This window comes from Podarcis erhardii, assembly GCF_964252035.2.
Source record: "Podarcis erhardii genome assembly, chromosome: 8".
NCBI classification, from domain to species: Eukaryota; Metazoa; Chordata; class Lepidosauria; order Squamata; family Lacertidae; genus Podarcis; species Podarcis erhardii.
In genome coordinates this window covers 13,517,798-13,533,658 of record NC_138499.1, presented here as the reverse complement: position 1 = coordinate 13,533,658, position 15,861 = coordinate 13,517,798, and the positions used below count along the sequence as shown (strand labels likewise).

General features: G+C 44.9%; 1 protein-coding gene across 2 annotated transcripts; it reads right to left on the bottom strand.

Moving 5' to 3' along the window:
* Positions 1-3,490: 3,490 nt before the first annotated feature.
* LOC309348685 (kelch-like protein 26) lies at positions 3,491-12,796 on the bottom strand. 2 transcript variants are annotated; one of them, XM_081874318.1, is made up of 5 exons: positions 12,686-12,796; positions 10,171-10,308; positions 8,840-8,918; positions 6,727-6,948; positions 3,491-5,090 (listed from the first exon to the last, which is right to left on the bottom strand). In XM_081874318.1, exons 2-5 carry the CDS (start codon positions 10,247-10,249, stop codon positions 3,581-3,583), a joined length of 1,890 nt encoding a protein of 629 aa, XP_081730444.1. In that variant the 5' UTR covers positions 10,250-10,308; positions 12,686-12,796; the 3' UTR covers positions 3,491-3,580. The 2 variants fall into 2 exon arrangements, with proteins under 2 accessions (XP_081730444.1, XP_081730445.1); XM_081874319.1 differs by lacking the exons at positions 8,840-8,918; positions 12,686-12,796 and having other exon boundaries at positions 10,171-10,310.
* Between the last annotated feature and the right edge of the window lie 3,065 nt (positions 12,797-15,861).

Below are 15,861 nucleotides of genomic sequence, written 5' to 3'. Positions count from 1 at the left end.
ACGTTGAGCTCTAACCTGTGTCCGGTCAGATTCGGAGTGAGTTTTTTGCCACCGACGCTCTAGCCGTCTCAGCGATTGTTTCATCGCCCTCAGCTCCGAAGAAAACCACGGAGCTGTCCGGGCTCCATGCAATCGGAATCTCCTTTTCTTGGAACTTCTCTCCCATGGAGAAGTGAAATGGTGCTGCAAAGAGGGCAGGGAATTCTGGGAGGCCAATTCTTTGGTTACGTACTTAATTTGTTCCGGAGGTCCGTTCTTAACCTTAAACTGTTCTTAACCTGAAGCACCACTTTAGCTAATGGAGCATGTTGTGCTGTTGTACAGCCACCGAACGATTTCTGTTCTCATCCTGAAGCAAAGTTCTTAACCCAGGGTACTATTTCTGGGTTAGCGGAGTCTGTAACCTGAAGCGTATGTAATCTGAGGTACCACTGTACTCACCAGGAGTTTTACACAGTGGGAGAGAGCGCAGGCTTTACGACATGCACCAGGTGCAGTCAAATTTTGGAGAACACAGCTGCTACTTTGCAATCAGCCTCAGCATACTTTGCTCAGAGGCAAAAGTGACTAGCTTCCTTCCACGATGCTGTAATTGCAAATTTCGCTCAATTAGGGATATGTGTGATGAAGCTCATCTAGGACCTTTGCTCCTCAAAGAATACTGTGCACAGGTAAAAGTGTGCATTTGTGTGTTTTAAAGATAATTGGGTTTTTCTTTTTCTTTACAGCTACACAAATCTCTTTGCAATGCGGTTTGGCTAGCTCTCTCTGACACATATTCTAGAAGATGCTGGAGTCTAACCAGTAGTGGATGCTGTGGTGGTGCAAAGACGCTGACCTGACCTGCAAATAGGTGAGTCGCTGCTGCTGAGTGGGAGGGACAGAGTGAGGTGGGCATTGAGGTGGACGCAGTGCAACTGCACAGAAAGCTAACCACTGGAGGTGGCACTAAGAAAATTTGTTGGGTATTTTTCTCATATGTTGTGGGAATGTAAAAAAGTGAAAAACGTATGGGAAATGATATATAATGAAATGAAAAAAAATGTTGAAATATACATTTATTAAGAAGCCAGAAGCATTTTTACTTGACATTGTAGGAGGTGATATAAATAGAAAGGATTGTAAATTATTTTTATTTGCAATGACGGCAGCAAGAATATTATTGGCACAAAATAGGAAGCAAGAAGAAATACCGACAAAAGAAGAATGGAGGATGAAACTGATGGACTATGCAGAATTAGACAAATTAACAGGAAGAATTTGAAACCTGCGGGACCAGAGATTGACAGAAGACTGGTGTAAATTTACGGACTATTTGAAAAGTAATTGTGACGATCAGATTACGCTTGTAGGTTTGCAAGAAGTTTTGTAAGGTGAATTATTTGAATTATTGCAAAAACGGTAAAGAGGAGAATTGTTAGTTAAGATAATTGAAGGCAATATGAATTTAAGAAATGCAGAATAAGTGATAAGAATGGCGGATCATCAGAGGTGCTGATGGAAGTCCAAAAAGATTGTATAAGAAGTGAAGTTTTGTTGTATGTATGATAATTAATATGTTAAAATTAATAAAAATTATTATAAAAAAAGAAAACTTGTTGGGTAAGAGGTGGGAAGGAGCAGCTGGAAGACTGAACAGCAGCCGTCCACACTGCAACTATTTTGTTGTGGTACCTCTTGCCATAATATTAATGCAGAGTGCTGGGGGAAATTTGCAGGAGTCCATTTTTCTCTTCCAACACTGATTTCCTTTCCCTTCCAGGTTCAGACCCTACATATTGCCTCTTGTTGATTCAGGCTGGGAGATTAGTGATGAGCCATCTCTAAATTTGTCCTTCGAAAATCCTCACTAAATTGCCCCTTTGCCTTTTTCCCTTTCCTAGAAGGGGGAGGGGTGGGGAGGCAGAGAAAGCAGATTTTAATTGCCGGTTTCTTCTCACTATTTAATTGCGATATATATATATATATATATATATATATATATATATATATATATATATATTTAACACAACACAGAGACCTAATAAAGTTAGACATTCAAGAATAAAATATCTTGATATCCAAAACAAATCCATAAGCTAATATCTGCAAATAACAATAACATATAGAACGAACACAGAAAGCTGGAAACCCATTCACCTCCCTGTAAGCCAATTATAAACTTTAAAGTGCAATAGTTCAATTATAATTCTTCTTTTCTCCTCTCTTAATAGCACTATTTATAGTCCCATTTCATCTTAAAAAAAAAAAAGGAAGGGAAAAATAACAAGAGGTAATCTGTAATAAAAGCCCCTACTCCCACGGAATGAGAAACAGGCTTTGGGAAATTTAGAGAGGCTGTGCCAGAGGTAAATCAGAGTCCTCAGCCCAGATCAACAGGAAGCAACATAATGGACTGAACTTTCAAAGAGGAAGTGTTCAGCTTAAAGCCCTGAAATTTTGTATCCCTTACAAACCAGTGCCAAGGTTTTGTCATTTTATATATTTTTGTAAAGGTAAAGGTACCCCTGCCCGTACGGGCCAGTCTTGACAGACCCTAGGGTTGTGCGCTCATCTCACTCTATAGGCCGGGAGCCAGTGCTGTCCGCAGACATTTCCGGGTCACGTGGCTAGCGTGAGAAGCTGCATCTGGCGAGCCAGCGCAGCACACGGAATATTTTTGTAGGGGCCCCCCCAAACAGAGTAATTGATACATCCAATCAGGGTTCATAGTTAACACCCAGAAATGCAACACAGTCTGATTCACTCTAAACTGGTGCCAACATTTTGTAGGTTAATGAAGCTGATGGGGCAAAAAAACCCCCATGGGTTGCTTAGAACTAGCGATGGGGGAGAATTTTGATTCATTTTGTATTTAAAGGTGAATGTACTTAATCCACATTTTCCAAAGCAATTTGCAAGCTGAGACACGGCCACCCTCAGAAATGTGCACTTCTTTGAATTTTGCGGTGCCAAATAAGACTGCATATATTAGTGAAAATAACGTATGAAAAGTCATTATTTTAGTGGGGGGAATGCCTTGCAAAAATATGTCTTCTTAGGCAAAATCGCATACAAAAAACGCGTAGGAGGAATTTGCAATAACATGCGGCTGAATTTTCTCAAGGACTTAAGTAAAAGAATTCGGAAACTGATGCGGAAATGTGGAGAACTGAGTTTAGGACTGGGGAAATGAGCAAGTGAAATTGACAGATTGAGCCACCCCTATTTAGAACAGGAACAAGTAGTCCATGGACCTCTAGATTTTGCTGGATTAAAACCCTGACCATCGGCTATGTTTGCTGGGCTTTACGGGATCTGGGGTCCAACAGATTCTCCATCCCTGCCTTGGAAAATACCAGAATACAAAATTCAAGGAGAACTTGGTTGTTGTTGTTTTTTTTTAATTAAGCTTCCAGGTGTAAGCTTTTCTGTTCCTGTTGTCCTTAACCCCATTATTCTGAGGGCAGCACCAATGAAATAAATGGGAGCTGGAGGCAAAGCAAAGTCCTACTTTCAGATGAGAGACAGACCTTTATTATGGGAGTCCATTCCTAAAAACACAGGGAAGCATATGGAGCCTTTGAAGCGTTTGGGGGAATCATCTTCCACCCCAACAGCAGTTAAGGCTGCAGCCCTCTCGAGAGGAAGAAGAGCTCAGCTGCTGCTTCTTGACATCATCCACCCCGGACACCGCTGGGCTCAGTGCGGCGCCAAACAGAAGGAGCTGGATTGGTTTTTTGGGCATCTTCAGGGGTGCGGCACTGAATATTCTCATCTGGGAAGCCGTCGTGGGGATTTCCTCAGGGCACCGGGTCCAGCTTGTGTCCTCTGGAACCCAGCTGTAAATTGTGTTATAGGAGCGGGTTTCATCCTTGCCCGCCAACAGGTAGATCTTACCTTGCCATTCCACCGCGCAAGAAAAAGCCAAGGCTATCGGTAGCTCTGGAACAGTGACTTCCCAGCTCACCCTGCCATTCTCAAAGAGGTAAAAGCTCCCTTTGGTGCAGTTGGGGAGCTCCTCAGTGGCCATGGCGCTCTGGACCAGGAAATTGCCCCTTTCCTCGGTGTACCCACCGAAAACATATATCCCGTTACTGACCGAGACAGCCGCTGCACCGTAGCAGGCAAAGTCCATGGGCACCTCATTCCACCAGTCGGCGTTTGTGTCGTAGATCAGAAGCCCCTTGTAGCTCCTGGAGGCTTTCCCCCCTACAAGGTAAAGCTTATTCCTGAGCACAGTTGAAGCTGGGTACATCACGGCAAGGGGCAGGCTGGAGATAGGGGCCCATGCTTTCTGCTCAACGCTGAAGGCCTCCGCAGAAGAGAGAGGGCCAGTATCGTTGCAGCCCCCGACAGCATAGAGCTTTTTCTCACAGGCCAGAAAGGGGTGGAGGGCCCGGGCTGTGAACATGGACGGGAGTTGTGTCCATTGGCTGGTCAAGGAATCGTACTGATGCAGAGTGTCCACAAAAGAGCAGTCGGCCTTCTGACCTCCAGACAAGTAAAGCTTGCAGCCCATGGAGGCACATCCAGAGTAGCTCAGGTACTTCAGCGGTGGCAACGTCTCCCACTTCTCTGCGTTGGGGTCGAAACAGTACAGGTAGGATTCTGGGTCATCTCCATCCTGGGTCCTGCTCTCGTCGACCTTCAGGCAAGCAAGGCAGTCGTCATACATGCCCTTCCTGAGCCCTCCACTCGCTTGGAGCCTCCCCGCCCCATCTAGCTCCTTCCACTTCAGACGCACGTGCCTGTAGTACTCTGCGGTGTCCGCCTGGACATCGATGAGCTCTTCGTGGGTGAGCAGCGAAAAGCGGACATGTCCGAGGAGCTCCTTGTACAGCGGGAGGCGCACAGAGGCTGCAAACTCCACCCAGTTGCGCACAGCCTGGTAGACGATCAGCTCAGAGGGCACTTCCAGGTTGTCCGAGGAGATGAGGCTGATTAAAGCTTTGGGTTCCAGGTTCAGGAAGGCTTCCTGCTTAGCGAGGGGCACAAAGTGTTGCTTGATGTAGCACGAGGCTGCGTCAAGCAAAGGCTGGTAGTTGTGCTGATGAGCCAGGCTGTAAAGGCTGAGGCAGTTGTTCATGGAGATGTTCATCTCGAGAAACCTGGCAGGGAAACAAAAGAGATGCCATCAGTTTTAGAGACCAATGCCTTCTCCCACTGAAATGTTTGGATAAAATATTGCTCTGGGAATTACGTATCTCCCCATGTTGATATGTCCCCCCCTTCTCTCAACAGAAACATTGAGCAATTAACAGAGGGGTAGACCCAACATGGTGCCTCCCCTCCCTGATGCTGTAGACTACAGTTTCCATTATCCTTCCTATCTTGGCTGGGGCTGGTGGGAATTGTAGTCTAAAACATCTGGACAGACCATGTTGGCTACCCCCGGGCTACCAATATCAATAAAAAATATTTCTATCAACATTATAATGATATGCACAGAGTAGCAGTGTCAACAAAAAGGATGATTACATTCCAAAGAAACTTCATGCCTAAATGAGGCCAATAAAGGGGAAAGCCATTTGGGAAAGAGTTCCTTAACTGTGGGGTGCCATCACCAAAAAAGCCCTGCGATCTATATTGGTGGTTCCCAAACTTGTTTTCTCATGGACCACTTGTCTTGGCAGGCCACTTAATATCCCCCCCCCCCCCCGTTGCTGTAATACACTGTGCTAGACACTGTGCGGTTTTTAACTGTATTTTTACAGTGGGTCATTGATCATCTGCGGACCACAGTTTGGGAACACCTGATCTATTCAATATTTATGAATAGGTTTTTAAAGGGAATGATAAGAATATTCTCTGACTAATGTTTGGATTCTCTAAGACTTCTCAATGGTTTTTCATATGACTAACCCATCCACTCCATGAAGAGCTCATGCACTTCATGCAGAAGCTACAGTTAGTGCGCAATGCTGAGGCAGGTGTTCAGAATGCAAAGTTGTGCTCTGTCCCACAGGCACCTGGTTGGCCAATGTGCAAACAGGATGCTGCACTAGATGGGCCTTTGGCCTGATCCACCAGGTGTCCTCTTACACCCATATGTTCTTAGGTGCTATGCTTGGGAATGTGGCAGTCTTGCAATGTGTGCAAAAGTTTTAAAATGGAATGGGGCGACTTCCTTGCTGTCAGGGACTGGTCTGGATCGAAAGATTGGGAAATACAATCACAGGGAGATCAACTCCTAATAGAAGAGGAGGAATATTTCCCCCCCTCCCTGCTTCCAGCATTTCCAGAAGCAGAGAGACAGGCAGACGCAGAAGCTGCACAGTTGAGAGAGGAGCTACCCAGCTATGAGATAGTAGCTAAGCAACCAGAAAGGAGGGAGCAGCTGGGTGATACATCAATTGGGAGTGGGGGGAACCCCTCCCTCCCCCAAACTCAGAGGTCCAAGCGTGTCAGAGAACAAATGAGACATGGGCGGCGGGGGGGGGGGGAGAGACTTCCCGCTGGCCCGCTTCTTGCTGCAGAAGTGCGGAGTAGTCAGAGTAGGCAACTGATATCCTTATGGAGGTTTGCCTGTTTGTGCTTGCAACATAATGCTGTAATAGAAGGACTACAGATCTACCAAATGCTTGTTAATTCTTATCAGTGAGAAGGGAGAGGGGAACTCCTGTACTTCTTTGTATCCTGTCTTAGTTTCATGATGTTAGCCCCCCTGAGCCTGGCTCTGGCCAGAGAGGGCGGGGTACAAATAAAATTTTCAAATTATTATTATTGATTTGACACTTGCATTACCTTCCAGCAGTCTCTTTCAGTGGAAGGATCTGGAGCTTGCTAGCTGCAGTAAAGAGGTCCTGGGCAGTTTCTGCAGTGAGAGACACCTCTTCCGTGTAGAGATAGTCCAGCAGGCAATGGAGTGTGGAAGCAGTGATGTCCTCAAGCTGGATCTCCCCGTTGTGTGACTCAGAATGGACGAACATATCTCTGAAATAAGGACTGACTGACGCCAACAGCATCCTGCATTTGGAAAGAAGAAACATGCACATTATTTATTAGCTATATTTACTTGAGAGGGGACCATAGCTGTCAACTTTTCCCTTTTCTTGCGAGGAATCCTATTCGGAATAAGGGAATTTCCCTTTAAAAAAGAGAAACATTGACAGCTATGCAGGGGACCCCCCCCCCACTATTATTGCCTTCTAGGCATTGTGCAGGAAAAGAGTAAATCCAAGTAAAATCACAAAAACCAGAACAAGCTTCAAAATGCAGTTTTAAAACACTGAGGGTAAGCTGCATTACAAACAGCAGAAGTAGAGAATTTAGAATTTAATAGAAACACTTAAAAAGCCTGAGAGAATGAAAAGGGTTGGGTTTTTTTTTGTCTGGTACCAAAAATGCATTAAATTAGTTGCCAGGTGGGCCTGTCAGGGGAGAGCATTCTATACATGTGCAGCCACTACTGAGGAGGCCATGAATCATGAAAGGGAACAAGAAGATTCTCTGACTAATGTTCTTTTTCTTTTTTGGCCATGGAAAAGGGAGAGTTGTTTGGATTCTCTAAGACAGGGTTTCCCAAACTTGGATCTCCAGCTATTTTTGCACTACAATTCCCATTATCCCTGAGCACTGGTCCTGCTAGCTAAGGAGGATGGGAGTTGTAGTCCAAAAACAGCTGGAGACCCAAGCTTGGGGAACCCTGCTCTAAGACCTCTCAGTGCTCTTTCATTTGACTGGCCATCCAGTCTTCCTGGACGTTTCTCAGGTTTAGGACAGAGTGGCACTCTATTGTGGGGTGCCCTCTGGTGCTTTCGGAAGGTAATGTGGGGTCATCGCTGCTCTAACTAGTGACTATTCTCCTGTGGGATATCACAAGGTTCCTTTGTTGTTGTTGTTTAGTCATTTAGTTGTGTCAGACTCTTCGTGACCCCATGGACCAGAGCACGCCAGGCACTCCTGTCTTCCACTGCCTCCCGCAGTTTGGTCAAACTCATGCTGGTAGCTTCGAGAACACTGTCCAACCATCTCGTCCTCTGTCGTCCCCTTCTCCTTGTGCCCTCCATATTTCCCAACATCAGGGGCTTTTTCAGGGAGTCTTCTCTTCTCATGAGGGGGCCAAAGCATTGGAGCCTCAGCTTCAGGATCTGTCCTTCCAGTGAGCACTCAGGGCTGATTTCCTTCAGAATGGAGAGGTTTGATCTTCTTGCAGTCAATGGGACTCTCAAGAGTCTCCTCCAACACCATAATTCACAAGCATCAATTCTTTGGCGATCAGCCTTCTTTATGGTCCAGCTCTCACTTCCATACATCACTACTGGGAAAACCATAGCTTTAAATATACGGACCTTTGTTCCCAACACTGGAGAAAAATCTGCATTCAGATGCAAGGAGTCCCTTGATTTGAACTGTGCTGGCATCCATATGTTGACAAGACTCTATTTCTCTCTTTTTAATCCAATTCAGCTGTCCTTGTGTCTTCCTGGATTGCCTAGATGCTATTCTGGATAGAGTGAGACCTAATAGGTTGAAACTCAAGGCAGATGTGACAGAGGTGATGATAACTGGCAAGCCTTGGGGTAGGGCAGCTTCCTCCAACCTGCTGCCCTCCAGAGGTTTTGGACAGCAACTCCCATCATCCCTGACTATTGGCCATGCTGGAAACCACCAGAAGGGAAAGAGTTAGGTAGGGGATTTATATTTCTGGATACAAGCACCGAGTAAGTGTATGGCTCAAGTACTAGAACTTCCACAGGACCACATGGGACCCAAAAGCCATTTAGATCTACCTGCTGAAAGGTTCCTTCTACATAAAACAACATGGTCCCTGTTGTGGTGGGAAATAGGCCAGGATCAAAACAAGTTTTGTTTTGTCTGCAAGGGGTTACCACTGCCTGCAATGGTACAGACTCACCTGTGGCAATGAAAGCTCTTTCCTTCCACGCCCAAGGTGACATCGCATAGCTGCTGGTTCTGGTATAGCTGTTTCAAGCCTTAAAAAGAAGAAAGGGAACAAAGCTGTTGTTACTCTCTCCCCACACAACAGCGAGATTTTGGGGAAATGGAATTATAGAACCAGAAGTAACCCTGAAGCTCATCTGGTCTAACCCTGAAGCTCAGCACAGGCTCTGTAATGCAGAATGCAGAATGCAGCAACAGCTTCCCTGACAAGTAGCCATATAGCTCGGCGTAGATACTATTTGTGGAGAGCCCACCACCTCCTAAAGCAGTCTGTTTAATTCTGAGCATCAGGCTGTTTCTCATAAACTGTAGCTTGGGAGTATTTGCTTCCCTGCAATTTCCACCCATTGGTTCTAAGTTCTCTGGAGCAACAGAGAATACGTCTGCTCCAACATTTGAAAAGACAGTCTTTCAGATATCTGAAGGCAACTGTTATGTCCATCTCCTAACCTTCTCTTCTCCGGTCTTACCACACCCAACTCTTCCTTTTTAAAAATCCTTTATTATTTTATTCACACGATATACATTCTTTACAACAAACAACTCCAAAATAAACAGATAACTCCAAAATAAAATCATATGTAACAAAACCATAAGTCTCATGTTTTCCTTTACACTGATCTCCTCTCCGATATCTTTACTTGATATTTCTTGCTGCTTGCTGCTTTCTGCTTTCCTTATAGAATCTTTATGAAAATTTAAATCTCTTAAATCCTATACCAATCTTTAACAGTTTCAATTAATCGCTTCACCTCCCTCCCCCACAGCCCAGTAATTCCCTCCACCCATTTTTTGGGGTGTGTGTGTGTTAAATTGCTTTTGTTTGATTTTACAAAAGTAAATTTATAACAAAACCAAATACATATCCATATAGACAGATTTCTCTGGATCTCAAGACTCCCCCCCCCATCTGATCCATGGGTCCTACTGTCAACATTTTCAACTGCATATTATTTCATAATCTACATTTTAAATCTATCCACATTGTCCATAGTATTTGTTATATTACAAGTGAGATTAAAATCCTGCTGATGTTTTCATTTGCTTACAGTTGTCTCCTAAATAAATTGTAAATTTTCCCCTTTCTTTCTTTAAGTTTTTGTCTTCTTGGTCCCTGAGCTTTCCGGTCAGTTTTGCCATTTTGGCGTAGTCTAAAAGCTTGATTTGCCATTTCTCTCTTCTTTCCACACCTAACTCTTCCAACTGTTCCCTGCAGGACTTGGTTCCCACCACCCAAGAGTGAACCATCCCATTTCCCTTCACTCGGGAGATCTTGAGACTTACCCTGACATAAATAGGCTTCATGAGACGGAAGAGGTTTTTCTATGCCATCCTCTTCGTCGCTATCCCTCAGGGAATCCATTATCTCAGCCTCTAAAAAAGGCTCAGGAATCACTCGGCAGCTTCATCACATTCACCTATCTGGAAATAGAATAAGACTATAGAGCTCAAACAGCCTTTCCCACTAACTCAGCCTTGTGTGGTGTAGTGGCTAATGTGTCAGACTAGGACCTGGGAGACCAGGGTTCAAATTCTCACTCAGCCATGAAGTTCACTGGATGACCTTGGGCCAGTCACTGCCTTTCAGCTCAACCTACCTCACAGGGTTGTTGTGGGAAATTCAGAGAGGAGGGGGAGAATCCTGCACACCACCTTAATTTCCTTGGAGTAAAGGTGGTATATACCGTATTTTTTGCTCCATAAGATGCACTTTTTTCCTCCTAAAAAGTAAGGGGATATGTGTGTGTGTCTTATGGAGCGAATGGCGCTGTGCAGCTCTCCCTCTCTGCGCAGCACCTCTTCAGTGAAGCGCGAGAAAAAATGGAAGGGGCTCCATTTCTCCTCCAGCTTCTCTAGAGAGGCGCTGCGCAGAGAGGGCCACCTTAACCTCACTGGGTTATTGTGAGGTTGTTGTGTGATAGCCCTTGTATAGCCCCCTGAGCAACTTGACAAACAGACAGGAGACCATTATTCTTGTTTTCCCTCTTCAGTCAGTCTTGGATTCCATCACTGCCCAAACCATGTGCCTCTATCTCTCCAAACGGCCAGATGATCCCATCTTTTTTTTCTGGGGCTTCCTGTGAGAGAATGAAATCCAAGCACTAATGCCTGTTAAAATGCTTCTCCTGTTCCCTTGCAAAATCAAGCTTTTGTAAAGAGGCTCTACAGAAATAAAAGATTCAGAATAATTTTTTTTATTGTTTTCCTGCTCTAAAAGCTAGGCGCGTCTTATGGTCAGGTGCGTCTTATGGAGCGAAAAATACGGTAAATGCAATAAAAAATAAAATAAATAATTCCCCAACTTGGCACACTCTCGATGTTTTTGATTACAATCTAGCTTTAGCCTTGGCCAGCATGACAAATGGTCAGGGATGATGGGGTTGCCCAAAACATCTAGAGGGAACACGATTAAGGAAGGCTGTCCTAATCCAAGTTCTTGAAATCCCAGGCTATGAAATTTTTTCTCAGTTCCACATCCTGCCTCTTAGAGTGTGGTGCTGATAATGCCAAGGTTGCAGGTTTGATCCCCGTACGGGACAGCTGCTTATTCCTGAATTGAAGTATGTTGGACAAGTTTTGCATCAAATCGGGTAACCAGTTTGGGTGCCCAAAAATCATGCTGCCACTAAATATAGAATTTGTTTTGTCAGCTACAACCTGTGATCAACCTATTTCCAAAGGGAAAGGGAGAATTATGGTGATCGTCTAGGATTAAGCTTCCTGTTCCTGTCCAAGAGTTTCCAAGAGCTTCTGATCTGGAATTTCTCACAGATGTTAGGTTTACTTTTAACTCTTTTTTTTTTACATTAAATTTTTTTTAAGGACACTTTTTAATTTAATTCCTAACATGCAAACATAGTACTTGCAGATTTGAACATATGTGTTTCAGACCGCAGCATTGCAAAGGTATTGTGTTCTCATGATACCACAATACATTTTCTCATAAAAATGTCTCCAGCCATGTAACCACCTGATACTGTAAACTTTCATGTTTCCTGCCTCTAAGAATGGAGATCCCAAGATTACCCCAAGACATTTTGCTGCCTCTGGTGAAGTACAAAATCGTGCCCCACTTCCTAGTCCACCTACAGAAGATGGCCAAAATGTCTGTTGACCCTTTGTTCAACACTGCTGACAAGACAGCATCATCCACTGTATAATAATAATAATAATAATAATAATAATAATAATAATAATATATTTATTTACACCCCACCCATCTGGCTGGGTTTCCCCAGCCACTCTGGGTGGCTTTCAACAAAATATTAAAATACAATAGTCTGTTAAACATTGAAAGCTTCCCTAAACAGGGCTGCCTTCAGATGTCTTCTAAAAGTCTGGTAGTTGTTTTTCTCTTTGACATCTGGTGGGAGGGCGTTCCACAGGGCAGGTGCCACTACCAAGAAGGCCCTCTGCCTGGTTCCCTGTAACCTCACTTTTCACAGTGAGGGAACTGCCAGAAGGCCCTCGGCGCTGGACCTCAGTGTCTGGGCTGGATGATGGGGGTTGAGACGCTCCTTCAGGTATACTGGACCGAGGCCATTTAGGGCTTTAAAGGTCAGCACCAACACTTTGAATTGTGCTCGGAAACGTACTGGGAGCCAGTGTAGGTCTTTCAAGACCGGTGTTATGTGGTTTTGGTGGCTGCTTCCAGTCAGAGGTAAGCTTTGGGGTCACATTAGCAGGCTGTGTGGGACGCACAGGTCTGTTCTCCAAAGTCTCACAGATGCTGCACTCTACCCAATGGTAGGGCTGGACCTCAGTGTGTCCGTATGTGTATGTGACCATAACTACTAACCTGTGTTGCAGAGACAAGGCCTCAATTTTTTTTTTCTAGGCTTACATAGCAGGGGAATCAAACGAAGAATGATAATGGTCGCCTCCCCTCTATGTTCCAACAGCTCCAACTGCCAGTGGATGGCTCTTAAGGGGGCAGGCACCTCAGGTACACAATGTGCTTTAAACGTGTAGTGTGCACATGGTCGGGATGGCTTTTGTCATTCCAGGACTATCTCTGGAAAACTGGGACACTTGGAGAGTATGGAACTTTAACCGTTGTTGCTGATTTGGTGGTGTAGAGCAGGTATTCAGTGCTATAGCAGACAACCTTAATGTCTTTCTTAATGCGCTCTCTCTCTCTCTCTTCTGGAATCTAGACACATATAAAAAATGTTGTGAAAATTCTTTTTTTTAAAAAAAGTTTTAAACAATGTATCAAATTTGCCATAGCTCACCATTGCCATCTAGTGTTACATTTCTATAATGCACTTTACAACACAAAACGGTTTATTTGCAGCTGTATAGCTGAGTTCTCTCTCTCTCTTTCTCTCTCTCTCTCTCTCTCTCTCTGTGTGTGTGTGTGTGTGTGTCTGTCTCTTGAAATGTATCTCTCACTAGAATCAAATCAAGCGGAAAAGAGAGATATTTCAAAAACTGTGAACTCTGGCTATTTCCAACAACAGCAAGAGCCTGTGGCTGAAAAGCTACAAAAGCACCATTCACCCTTTCTCTGGGATTTTTTGCAATTGCTTGAAATAGCTAGAAGAGCTCCCCTCACCCCCCACATTCCTTCTCTAGCCTATCGTTTTCTTTAACCTCAAAAGGCGCCTGAATGATGTCCTTCAGAGGTCTTTGAAGCACTAAACTTTTCAATAGCACATGTCACAAAACTTGCACCTGAGGCTCCGAGAATGCCAAGGCTGGAATTGCATGATATCATTGCTTATCGAGCCAACAAGGGACCGCTGAGTGACACCAAAGTCAGTTCCATGTCGATGGAGGTGATTGTAGTAATGTCGCAAGCACAAAAAAATACTGGTTGTTGTTACTTCTTCTGGCCATGTCTCCTACTTCACAGGTTACAATCGCCTCAAAAATCACCACATTAGACGTAGCAATGCTTCTGAATAGAAGTTGCTGGAAACCACAGGAGGGGACAGGAGAAGAAGGCTCTTGTGCTCAGATCCTGCTGAGCATCCCACAGGTGTCTAGTACCACAGGCACCCCTGAACATTAGGTCCAGTCATGACCGACTCTGGGGTTGCGGCGCTCATCTCGCTTTATTGGCCGAGGGAGCCGGCATACAGCTTCCAGATCATGTGGCCAGCATGACTAAGCCGCTTCTGGTGAACCAGAGCAGCGCACGGAAATGCCGTTTACTTTCCCACCGGAGTGGTACCTATTTATCTACTTGCACTTTGATGTGCTTTCGAACAGCCACTGGGAGTGCGGAATTAAATGGTCCATTGGCTGACCCAACAGGCTCTTGTTATGCTCTTATGTGGAAGGCTGTTGTGAAATTGGAGAAGGTTCAGGATAGGGCAACTGAAATGATCAAGAGGAATGAGGAATTCCCCTAAGAGAAAAGGTTACAACATTTTATAGTTTAGAGAAAAGGTAAAGGTAAAGGGACCCCTGACCATTAGGTCCAGTCGTGACCGACTCTGGGGTTGCGGCGCTCATCTCACTTTATTGGCCGAGGGAGCCGGCGTACAGCTTCCGGGTCATGTGGCCAGCATGACTAAGCCACTTCTGGAGAACTAGAGCAGCGCACGGAAACTCTGTTTACCTTTCCGCTGGAGCAATACCTATTTATCTCCTTGCACTTTGATGTGCTTTTGAACTGCTAGATGGGCAGGAGCAGGGACTGAGCAATGGGAGCTCACCCCGTTACAGGGATTCAAACCGCCGACCTTCTGACTGGCAAGTCCTAGGCTCTGTGATTTAACCCACAGAGCCACCCACCTCCCTAGAGAAAAGTGTGGAGAAAAAATTATTAAAAATAATAATTTTTATTTATACCCCACCCTCCCCGGCCAGAGCTGGGCTCAGGGCAGCTAACACCAGTAAAATTACAGTAAAAACACAATAGGAAAAAAAACCCCAATTTAAAATACAAGTTAAAATGCAGCCTCATTTTAAAAGTAGCCCCTAGATCAAAACCATAAGGGGAGGGAAACATAAGGGTCAGACTGAGTCCAAACCAAAGACCAGGAGGAACAGCTCTGTCTCGCAGGCCCTGCGGAAAGATGTTAAGTCCCGCAGGGCCCTAGTCTCTTGTGACAGAGCTTTCCACCAAGTCAGGGCCAGTACTGAAAAGACCCTGGCCCTAGTAAGATTGTCTTCAATAAACAGGTTTTAACAGTGAGTCTGTAAGTGGCTGTGGAGGCCATTTCCGGACTGACACATCCTTCCACAGTGGGAACATAGGTTTCCGGGCACGAGTTGATCACGGTGAGGGTTTGCCAAGCATGCCTTCCTCTTAGCACATTTCTCCCTTTTGTCCTGAGTTCGAGTGTCTTCAAAGCCCATGACACCTTTGGTAAAAGCTGTTCTCAAACTGGAGCACTCACAGGCCAGTGTTTCCCAGTTGTTGGTGTTTATACTACTTTTTTAAAAAATAGATTTGCCTTGAGAGAGTCTTTAAACCTCTCTCATAAAACTAGAATGTGTGGACATCCAATGAAGCTAACGTTGAAAGATTCAGAATTGATAAAATAAAGTACTTCTTCACACAGCACATAGTTAAACTGTGGAACTCACTGCCTCAGGAAGCAGTGATGGCCACCAACTTGGATGGCTTTAAAAGAGGATCGGGCAAATTCATGGAAGATAAAGCTATTAACAACTTCTAGATTGAGTGGTGCTCCTCCTATGGTGCTGGAGGAGACTCTTGAGAGTCCCATTGACTGCAAGAAGATCAAACCGATCCATTCTGAAGGAAATCAGCCCTGAGTGCTCACTGGAAGGACAGATCCTGAAGCTGAGGCTCCAATACTTTGGCCACCTCATGAGAAGAGAAGACTCCCTGGAAAAGACCCTGATGTTGGGAAAGATGGAGGGCACAAGGAGAAGGGGATGAGATGGTTGGACAGTGTCCTCGAAGCTACCAGCATGAGTTTGACCAAACTGCAGGAGGCAGTGGAAGACAGGAGTGCCTGGCATACTCTGTTCCATGGGGTCACGAAGAGTCGG